At 38.5% G+C, this 11603-nt stretch overlaps 1 protein-coding gene across 1 annotated transcript; it reads right to left on the bottom strand.

Annotated features, from left to right (window-relative positions):
- Nucleotides 1-1887: 1887 nt before the first annotated feature.
- Nucleotides 1888-9078, bottom strand: LOC141633194 (3-oxoacyl-[acyl-carrier-protein] reductase 4-like). The gene is made up of 11 exons (XM_074445639.1): nt 8758-9078; nt 5751-5896; nt 5326-5379; nt 4649-4729; nt 4491-4536; nt 4145-4239; nt 4020-4052; nt 3746-3880; nt 3405-3498; nt 2541-2623; nt 1888-2360 (listed from the first exon to the last, which is right to left on the bottom strand). The coding sequence occupies exons 1-11, from the start codon at nt 8912-8914 to the stop codon at nt 2328-2330; spliced, it is 957 nt and encodes a 318-aa protein (XP_074301740.1). The 5' UTR covers nt 8915-9078; the 3' UTR covers nt 1888-2327.
- Nucleotides 9079-11603: the final 2525 nt, after the last annotated feature.

An 11603-nucleotide genomic window follows, 5' to 3' on the forward strand; every position in this document is an offset into this window, starting at 1 on the left:
CCATCCCTCCGGCTCTTTCTCTTCCCCGGAATAAAACGTCCAGAGCTCTCCCCCTCATCCATTGACATCACATTACACTTCTGTCCACCCCCACCCCCACGTTTCACCTTTACAACTTTACGTTCCACCATGGCAGCGGCCACACAACCTCGCCCTTGTTCGCAACTCTTCCCCATCCACCCCTCATTCCTCACCTCCAGCCCCTCCTCCACAATCAGTACCTCCCTATCATTTCCATATCTGCGGCCCAACAGAGAAACACCACGCAACATTTCCACCATCTTATTTAGCTCCCGTTCCTCCACCTTTCCCTCCTCATCCTCCTCCAATACAAGTCGTTTAACATAAGATTTCTCCCTATCATCCCTCCCATCTGCACCTCGCATAACCTTCCATGGTGAGGCCCTCAACCAGTCTCCATACCTTCGACCCTCCCCAATGGGACCCCTCCTCTTCCCACAATCCTTTTCCCCGTGCCCCATCTGGCCACAGACGTAACAGAAGAGAGGCAGGCTCTCATAACTCACCCTAACCCTCCACCTTTCCCCCTTTAAGCTTCATATACAGAGAGTCAACCAGGGTTTTCCGCACATCAATAACCACACGAATCCTCATCGACCTATTAATAGTCGGGTTCACAGAATTATCCACAGACACAAAGGTTCCTATTGCATTACCAATATTGCAGGCATTCTCTAAATTTTGTCTACCCATGATGGGTAAATCATAGATACGCACCCAAATAGGCGAGAAAAAGAGAGGTACCTCCGTTGGAATCGACTCACCATCTAGGTCCGCTAGAACCAGAACGTGTCTCTCAAAGTGCCAAGATTGCTCCTCCAAAACCCGCCTTTTATCCTCGTCATTTTCAAACTTGAAAGTAATTATTTTTTTCTGCTTTTCCACCACTTCGCCCACCACACCCTTCTTTTTCCACGTCGAAATCATGGTATCAATGAGGGCTTTTAGGTTTACATGTCTATCAGTCTACAATCTCCTTATCACACACAGCCGGGATTCCACTTGTTCCTCTTCTTCATCCGCAACCCACTCCAACTCCACCTGCCTCTGGGTATCATCACTACCCTCTTCATTGGCCACATATTGATCATCCAAAACCTCTATACCATCAGAACTTTGCGACGCCATTTCCAACTTTCACAGAAAAAACACCACCAATAGAAAACAAAAAAGACCACTCATGCAGAGAAAGAGAGAATTTAGAGAAGATCAGAAAGGATTTTTAGATTTTTGAGAGAAGAAAACAGAAACTGGTCAGCGAAAAAAACGATAAAAAACCTAGGAAAACCGCCTAGGGGCTACCAAACCCTCCCAAGGAAGAAACCCTAGAGGGAACCAGACGGTCTGATCAATTAAACATCATCAAATTCTTTTTATTTCCCAAATCAATTCATCATCTCCTTCATTCTCCATCCCAAATAAACAAATAAATCAAGGTTATTCTCTAATTTATTACTTCCTCGAAGCAAATAAATCAATAAATCACCCTCGCTCCATGGCAGTCATCACCATTATCGCATCACCATCATCATCATCCACAATCGGGCATCACCATCAACGAAGACCATCATCACCATCGCCCATCACCTCTATATTTCCAGGTATGATCCGATTTATTTAAAGTGGGTTAAAATATGTCTAAATCGAGTTCATTTTATTGACAATTAAAAAATATAACCCTTTTTAATATGTTCATATTTTTTTTATTTTGATTTTGGTATATAATTTTCAATTAATTTAGATATTAATCAATATTTCAATCTTCCTATTTTTTGCAGAAATGGTAGAAGACTCGGCACATTTTTTTGGACTCAGTCCTTTTTCTCTTTCATCTTTGTCCAGCAACCAACTAAATGATGCCACATACAAGGTCACCAACAAAGTCACCATTCTTAACTCAAGGTCACCAATTGACCCTCACTTGTTCAAGGTCACCAATTGACCCTCACTTGTTCAAGGTCACCCAAATTACATTCTTAATTCTAGTTTAAGGGGTCATTAGCATGACCCAACAAGGTCACGACCCGGTTGGTGACCTTGCTTAGGCATGGTCTAAAGCGTCCGCTAATGAAAATGAACAATTTAAGATCACTGCTATTCTGCTAAACTGAAAAAGTTTCTATATTTTCTGAGAAAGGCGGGGTACTTGTTTTGCTGATCTGCAAAACACTGATCGCAATTGTGTCATTAAACTCATTATCACCCGTCAATTGTGAAAATGGTTTATATATAGCAGTATAGCACCCTCTTCAACATATGAGAAACTCTTCGTGCCGCTTAACTACACATGTCAGCTATCCAATTGACTACATTGCCATTCCTCCATCTATAGCGACCACCTGTATGCCATGAACAAACGAGCTGAAATAAAATTTCATAAATCATCAAAAGAGACGGTCTCACAAGGTATTTCTTTAATTCAATCCCTAGTTTTTATGTCTCACAATCACAAGTCACATGATTCAGGGAAATGTGCGGGAAAAAAGATAAAAGAATAGTTCAGACAGAAATTCGCAAACCTGTCCAGTTATATAACTAGCTGCAGGATTAAGTGGCAAAAACTCCACCAGTCCGGCTACTTCTTCTGATTGGCCGTACTTTCCTGAACTCACAATCACAAAACATTAGACTAATTATATACAACGTACAAGTTTATGAACTTCTGCCTGGATAAGTTCTGTTAGTTTTAAGGTCTGTTGAACACATCACCGAATTCTAGTACTCCATTATTTTTACGCAAACTATTAGAGGAAACTTGATGGGAGATCGTTTTTGAAGAAATTGATCGGGATATTCATACCAGAACAATGTTAACTAATCCCTAATTCCCTATCACATAAGAATCAAAGATCGGAACAGGCACTATATTTTAACTATAACAAATAAGATACAGCCGCTATGAATTGCAAAAACAGTGAAATTTGTGTCTCCGTTGGTTCTGGAAATTCACTAAAACGATAATGTTGAATTTCCATAACCAATGTGGGAGCCTGTTGGAATACAGCCTCTCCAAATGAAGCAACCTCCCTGAAGCTTCTGGAACTTTCCTCAGAAGTTAGCTAGGAGGGTCAACCAGTTGGTCATAGTTTGACCCGATCTAACTATGACCTAGTGGTTGACCCTCCTAACTAAGTTCTGGGGAAAGTTCCAGAAGCTTCAGGGAGGTTGCTTCATTTGGAGAGGCTGTATTCCAACAGAGCCTTTGAGGCGCTTATAATGTTGGTGGTGTATGTGTGTGGTGAGATGCTTTACCCTTGCCTACAATAATAATTTACATGGCATCTATGATACTAATCAGTTGGAACTTGGAAGAGAATTGACTAGAATGGCCAAATCAGTATTTCGAAGAACATCACAAGGGCAGATCGGGGCTTTTACTATACCTAAGGGGATGGAGTCCAAGAGCTTCTTCTCAAAGTCTGGTCCTAGTTTTGCAGTCATGTCTGAGGCAATGAACCCTGGTGCAATTGCATTGACCTGAATAAAGTTGAGAAATGAAAGTTTTAGATTTCATTGAATCATTGATACTCCCTTCTAATCTTTTCCCACCTTTGCTTTTGGCACAAGACTCAGGGGAGCAATGCGACAGATAACAGGTAAGGGTAATGATGAGGGTAAATTAGATGGTCCAGAAGATATACTCCATATGCCTTAACTTTTGCTCAAAGGGTAAGGGTATCATGTACACCAGGCTTAAAGGGTTAAGAATATTTGAGATGCTTACATTGATTCCTCTGCTTGCATATTCCTTCGCAACTGTCTTAGTGAAGCCAATAACCCCAGCTTTAGCAGCACTGTAATTGGCTTGCCCCGCATTGCCAATCAGGCCAACAACAGAGGTGATGTTGATTATTCTTCCCTGAAAATAGGTAAACAACTATTTACCTTATTCTTTTTCATAATAAAATAAAAATTACCTTTTATTTTATAAGATAAGTACGGAGCAACAATTAACACTGGAAAAAAGAGGTAGGAGTAGTCAGGCGCATAACAATTACCTTTTTCTTCTTCATCATTATTTTTGCTGCGGCCTGCATTACCAGTTTACCAAACCAAATTAAATGGGATCAACTAAATAATTGCAGCATAAGAATGCGAAAGGTCATCAGTAATTTTTAACGACCTGTGTACAAAGGTAAACACCGGTAAGATTCAGATCAATGACTTCCTGCCATTGAGATTTCTTCATTCTCATTAACAACCCATCCCTTGTAATTCCTACAAACATAAAAATTAGTAAGTGACCTCTATAGTAGGTTTTTTTGGTAGCATATTTATCTTAAGTAGGCACAAATTTTTCACAGATACTTGTCGCATAACGCTAACATTTTTATAAAATTGTATCCTTTCTACTTTTCTAGTCAGAAAAGAAAATTATGTTTTCTCTAACTACTTCCATATATGGATGGTTTTACACATTCTTATCTTGGGGTGGTCATAAAAGAGAATTTCGTAAAAAATTTCTGTACCTGCATTATTAACTAGCACGTCCACAGTTCCCCAAGCATCAGTTGCCTGTAATAGTAGGATCAGATTAAATGCAATAAGTGAAACAAAACAAAACAAACCAAGATATTGAAAGACTAAGGAATAAAAAAGAGAAGAATGAAATGTGGAATGCACTTACAGCCTTTATCATGGATTCAACATCTGCCTCTTGAGATACATCGCCTCCAAAAGTAAGCGCTTGCCCTCCACAAGCCTCAATCTAAGAAAAAAAAATTATAATTCAGATATTAGTCTTTCTGCAGCCCTAGCCATTGATAAGGACAATGTAGTTGGTATAATATGACAATGACATGAAGCGATACTCACAAAACAATAGGGCAAAGCAATCTTAAGACAAGAGAGGCACTAATAAGACCAGGGAAAGTTCAAGAAAAATGACCAATCCAAAAATTGGCGTCAATAATACACACAAACTCATAGAATGTTAACTAAAAGCAACTCCAGTGACCAAAGTATACCTAAGCTTTTGGTTCAAGTTCAATATTCTAAGATTGAGGTGTGTCCTTACGAAGACATAAGTGAAACCAATGAGCAAGCGCTTACAACTAAATAAGCTAGAAACATGTAACAAACGAAGTATAACAGCATCAATTGTTTAAAGTATTTGAATGCAGCAGTCGCACTTCACTTAACATGAACTATATACACCAACATTAACTTAATAATGAGATATAAAAACTACAGTAACATCACCCTAGTGCCTCAAAGGCTGCTGCCTATGGCAAAGGTAGATAGGTCGGATACTCGGATGTACTAAATATGAAATATAAATGCATTAAATTATTTGAAACAAACCTCCTTTTCAACTTCTTCAGCTTCCTTTGACGACCTTGCATAGTTAACCAGGACCTGCAATACAAGATCAACTTGATTCACTATTGAAGCGAAAATGTGCTACGAAAGACCACAAATTTTTTTTAATTCATGAATAAAGTAAATAGATGCGAATCATCTAATTATTCACAATTGCTAGTGAGAGGCAACCAAAATATGGTTTTAGGAAGAAAAGTTAGTGAAACAAAAAAGAAACTATGCAGAAAAAAAAATTATCCATGCACAATGGTAACAAAAAAAAAGCTAGCAATGAGATGATCCAAAACTGTATTGATAATTACAATATCCAGACCTTATCCTTTTGTAACTGGATTAAAATACAGCTAAAGGTTGTCGTATTGGTAACATTTGCACAAAGAGCAAACAAAAAAATAAAACTGATGTACCTTACATCCCGCTCTCCCTAGTGCTAATGCCGTTGCTCTTCCAATACCTCGAGATGCTCCAGTGACTACAACAACAGGAGCTTCCTCGTTTTGTGACACTTTAGTCACAGGTTGTTCAACTGTGGCAACTTGTGCTCTCAGTCGGCCTGTATCATTATAGTTCATAACATTACCGGTATGCTGTGTTTTATACATCAGAACATCACACCATTGCTTGTGAATGAGTATGATGCATTCTCTTTCAAGGAAGCAATAGCATATTGACAACCAAGGCTCCGTCTCTTAGTCAGCTATACTACCACGAGCAACCTCCTCTAGAGAGCCTTTAACTCTTGTGGTTGAGTTATATATAGATACCCCCTTGAAAGAAAACACGAGTACAATTCTGATCATTGCATTTAACTTATAAACGATCTTGCAAAATGTCACTACCTTGTAAATTTTTTAGTGACGAAAGTAATAATCCACTTTCAACTTTCAAGGCACTCTCTTTTATTTACTTTGGGATCTATAATAGCCACAATCATTATAGAATGGAGAGGGTTCGAATATTGGACCTAATGAACCATGTCCGACGAGTAAACAATAAAGGAAGGACTTCAATTTTGGAGAACAATAGCTTTAAGGACCTCGTTTATAAATGTGTGGCTTTAAGGACCTGAAAGTACTATTTCCGTTATCTAGTTAACTGCTGTTAACTCAAAAAGTCAGACCCCAAAGTCAAACAAGTTTTGGCCTCCTGATCCTCGCTAAAATTGGCACAACTAATTCAGACACAATATACTTAGCCAGTGGAAGGTTTGTTAATGCTGTCATTCACCCTGTTTGATCCAGTTGATAGATCCTACAACCAGTTGTACCTAATTGTATGCTCTAGAACCCGAGCTACATAATAAAGTTATCGAGTTTTGTTTTAAAGAAGTCGAGCTATACCATAAAATTTCTGAACTCACTCAAACATCAAAAAAAATTAACTTTAAAAAAGCTCAAAAAAATTACACATAAGCTCGATAAGATATAACTTGGTTGTATGATGTTATTGTACCACTGGAGGTATAATGTTATTTGTGTGTTTGATCCGTAAGTGGCTTGTCTAAAAAAATTTCTTTCAGGGTTCGAAGAAGTAATAAGATTATTTTTGGGCTTTGGTTCATTTTTTCTTTCATTTTCGGTCAACTATTATCAAGTTATTAATAAAAATAATCCGTTCGCAATAATTAACATTCGGGTCAGATTATATTTAGTCGAGTCATTTCAGGTTCCGGGTGGGGGTGAAACTCGGAATCTTGAATTCGGGTTCGGTCGAGTCATTTCCTAACATTGACCCCAAAAATAATTACTAATTTAAATATTAAATATATTTTTATGAAAGACGTTTTTACGATGATTGATTATAAACATTTTACAATTAAATTAAATAAATTTTAATATTTTAACATTTATTCAAAGACAACTTTCTTAACATTGAGTTCTCAAAAGATGATCAGACCCAAATAACCATACGAAACCCGCTAGAAAATAACTCAACCGAACCGCTCGAAAATAACATGAACCATAAACTTTGACGATCAGCCAAAGTAATATACTTTGTCACCCTGAAATATAACTCATTTATGACCCTAATACGACTTCAAACTCGTACAAACTCGTCCCGAACAAACTCAAAACAAATTCGTATTTTACCCGAACTTGAAATCATTCAACCCATAACTCGTACAATAGGTTAAAGTAAAGTAATTTTTATTCAATTAAACGGAGTTTTGGCCGGGCTAAATTAGATTTTAAAAAAAATGAGATACACAACTACACATTATTCATTTGACATCATTTGGCATTTAACATATGGCATATAGTTGTAGTTCTCAACCCGACCCGATTTGATCCTACCTGAGACCCGAAGTGCTGCACTCAAATGACACCCGAATTCCGAATTGACCCGACCCAACCTGAAAATGATCCGAGCTTTCATGGACCCGTAACAGACCCGACCCGAAACCACTTAACCCGAAAATAACACGACAAAATATAACTTTAATTGACGCCAAAAGACTTGAAATGCCTTTTTTTTTCTCTTAATCATTTACCCCAAAAATTACCCGACCCGAAATAACCAGAGCTGCTTGACCCGAAATGGACCCGACCAACAAACCCGTAACCCGAAATTACCCGACACGATCCTACCCGAAAATTTGAGAAACCCGAAATGACCCAACCCGAACCTAATCCGTTGACCCGATAGTGAGTGAGTCACAAGTAAAGAAGACCATTTTAAGAGAAAACAATCCAACAAATTTAATGAATTTAGTATGAGAGATGTTTAGATAGAGGATTAGAGGTATAGGACGAGACTTTTTTGCATTTTGAGAGACTAGGGTGATGTTGAGTTAACGGCAGTTAACTATGGAAGAAAAATAGTACATCCAGGTCCTTAAAGCCTCACAAATGTAATTGAGGTCCTTAAAGCTATTATTTTCCATAGTTCAGGTCCTTCTTGTGTTGTTTACTCCATGTCCGACACTTTGCTTAGGTTGCGTGTCACACACTTCAAGCGTCCCACACTTGAACACTTCATTTTAGACCAAAAGTTTGAAACTTGACGGAAAAAACGGATACGACACTCTGACTCTGTCTCGTGTCCGACACTAACAGCCTAGTCAGAGTAACATTGATCTTAACGGCTAGAGCAACACATTTACTCAATTTGTCTTTAAAACAATTCAACTTGGATATATCTCACACAAACCAAATGATGACATAAATTTAGAGGTGATCAACTAAACATTTGTACATGATTTTCCTATTTTAACATTGATAAATATTTATTCAAATAAATTTACAAGAAAATTAGATAAACATTGATCGTAAAAGTGAAATGGTATGAGCAAAATGAAATAAAATGCAACATCTAACAAAGTATGATCTCAATAAAAACACGTTACTCCCTACATTAAGCAATACCAAGAACAATCTCACAAAACCCAGAAATAGATGAGATAGAATATTGGACCTGACGGTGTTTTTGAACAAGATTGTGAACCCAGTGAAGGATTAAGCTTCAAAGATCCAAACTTTAGAGAAATGGGATGACGCTGTGGCATAACAGAGAAGGTATGATCATCGGTGTGACTCAAAGATTTGACGAGAGCTCCATTAATGGCAGCCATTTTTAGAGAGATAATGCCTGATAGAAATGGAATGCGAGTTATTTATGAGAGTGGTAATGGCTTTGGAAGCTCCGAAGAGAAGGCGTAGTTCGTGTGTTACGATGATTTCGAGGATATCATCACTACTACTCACTCATCAATATCATATGATTAATGATTGGGATATTCTACTGTATACCCCTGTATTTTCGGTTTTCTATGTTGTACCCCTATATTTTTGAAATTCTATGGTGTACCCCTAAACTTCTTACTTATTCTCCATCATGACCTCCTTCAAATCTTCATTAACTTTATCACTATAAAACAACCTTAATTTGACCTTTATTTTGACTAATTAATTTTGTATCACCATCGTATACGAGAAGCATTACAAATCACTTTTAATAAGCACAAACTACTATTAAAAACCTTTGTTATGAAGCATGAAATGATAATGGTGATTTGATGAATTTGAGTTAAATTCGTTTACTATTTGGTGGGTTAATGGTAATTCGGCGAACTAATAAGTAAATGAGTAGGTTGTCGAGTAATTAGAATGGTAAATAGACGATTTAATAGATCAATTAAGAAATTAAGCAAACAAAGACAGTGAATAAGGTCATTGTATAGACTAATGTATAGAGTTTAGGGGTATACTATAAAATTTCAAAAATATAGGGGTATAACATAGAAAACAGAAAAACTCGGGGGTACACCATAGAATATCCCTTAATGATTTCATCGGGCTGGTACCTCTCTGATTGGCACCTTTCTTTTCAAGTTAATTGACACACCCTTCTTAATCATTCCTCCCGTGTTTGATACCGTATCGGACACCGACATTCGTGGGGGTTGGGACACACACCTAAACTTATCAGACACCTATAAAATCGTGTCTAACTTTTTTCATTTATTTGGACACATGTACAAACGTGTCCATGACATTTGGACACCATTTTAAACCAGAATCAACTTGAATTTAAGGTGAATACTGAATAGCGTGCGTTATTTAGTTATTTATGCTGAGGAAATGTGTTTAGTTGGGGGTGATTAGGTGAATGATATTCTTTAGACGAAGAATTAGATATCGAAAGAGATTGATTAGAAGATGTATTTAGGTGAGAAATGAGAATGCGTTATTGTCAAGGTCGGGTTTCCGTTCACTTATTTAAATTTAATATCAAATATTTTTACTAAAATAAAGTCGTACTATAAAACATATACTTTATTAAATTTAAATAACGTGTCACGTGTCCTAATTTTCATGGAATGTCGTTTCGCTTGTCCGTCTTGTGTTGCTTCTCCATCAATTGGATGGTCTTGGCTGTAATACCCGCCCTTTTGGAGATCCTTTGACCAGTGTTGACCGACCTTGGGAGCGAGAATAGTCCTAGAAAGACGTACCAAAGTTATCTTGGGTTACGAGTTGGGAGTGGTACTCGATAGAGTAGAGGCTACTCGATCGAGTAGCTTAGTTACTCGATCGAGTAGGGGGTTACTCGATCGAGTAGGTTGGGTACTCGATCGAGTATCGAGTTTGCAGCGAGGGTTTTATATCGCGTTTTGTTAAATCCGCATATCATTTCCGCCTCATTTTTTCCATCCATCAGTCGCCTCTTTCCTTTCCCCTCACCACAAAACCTCCATGGAAGCCCTTTGAAGGTCCTTGTGCCTTAGGAGAGCGTAGCTTGAGTCGGGTAGCGGTCTTTTGCCGGGTTTCTCCTTATAGGTATGTCATAATCATCATCACTTTTTCCATGGTTGTGATTAGGGTTTGCTTGATAGTAATAGATAGTTTTTTTGCCCTTATAGGCTTTGCTTGGTTGCTGGTTATGACATGTGTCGGCGTGGATTGGTTGCGGTTGCGTAAAGGTAGGTTCGCCTACTCAGTTTCTGTAGATAGTCTAGTGTGTCGATCGTTGTATCGTTGTTGTTGTGCTGTAATTAGTTATTTGGTTGGTTCAGACGATGTTGTGATTGTGATTGTGATTGTTTGTCTGTGGTTCTCGAGATGCGTTCTCGGCTGAGTGGAGTCACTTGCGGGAGTGGCTTCACGCCCTAGTTTCGCCCTTCGTGGAACCCGCCACGGAAGGGGATGTGCACATTAATGGGACAGGGTTATCGCTCTGTGTGATGAGCGGGGCTTAGGTGGGAATGGCTGCGGTCCCCCACCGGGTGGTCTGGGTGGGACGATCGGTGACGGAGATGGAGTGGAGTGCCCGATTGTGATCGATTGTCTTGCATCTTGTTTTGATAGTCGTCGTTATCTTTGTTGTGTCTTATCTCGATCATCGACCTTGTGTGGTTGTCTTGTTTGTTGATGTGTCGCCGGGATCCCTTATGGTGAGCAAATCTGTCTTAAAGGGTGTTGATGTGGTTGCTAGCCGGAGTCCGGCGGGGATGAGTCTCCACGAGAATTAATAGTTATAGCGAGTAGTCTTTGATTTGTATCATTTATATCTTTAGTTGGTTAAATCACTTGTAAAGTAACTTAATAGTTCTTCTATCGACATTTGATTATTACTATCCTCGGGCAACCGAGATGGTAACGCCCTTATATGCTAAGGAAGGCCTAGTTAAGGCTCCTCTGTATATGGGGGTGTTACAAAGTGGTATCAGAGCGACGATTTTGGAACCTGTAACAAATGAAAATAATGAACGTAGTGAGTCTAATAAAATGAACCTGGTGTATGTGTAATGGGAGCCCCGC

The sequence above is a fragment of the Silene latifolia genome, chromosome Y (assembly GCF_048544455.1).
Source record: "Silene latifolia isolate original U9 population chromosome Y, ASM4854445v1, whole genome shotgun sequence".
In the NCBI taxonomy this organism is placed as follows: Eukaryota; Viridiplantae; Streptophyta; class Magnoliopsida; order Caryophyllales; family Caryophyllaceae; genus Silene; species Silene latifolia.

Coding starts and splice junctions, on each gene's coding strand:
- LOC141633194 (XM_074445639.1), bottom strand. CDS start 8,914: ATGGCTGCCATTAATGGAGCTCTCGTCAAATCTTTGAGTCACACCGAT. Junction 3,881..4,019: donor TAATGATGAAGAAGAAAAAG/GTAATTGTTATG, acceptor ACCTATTTTCAG/GGAAGAATAATCAACATCAC. Junction 3,499..3,745: donor ATGCAAGCAGAGGAATCAAT/GTAAGCATCTCA, acceptor AACTTTATTCAG/GTCAATGCAATTGCACCAGG.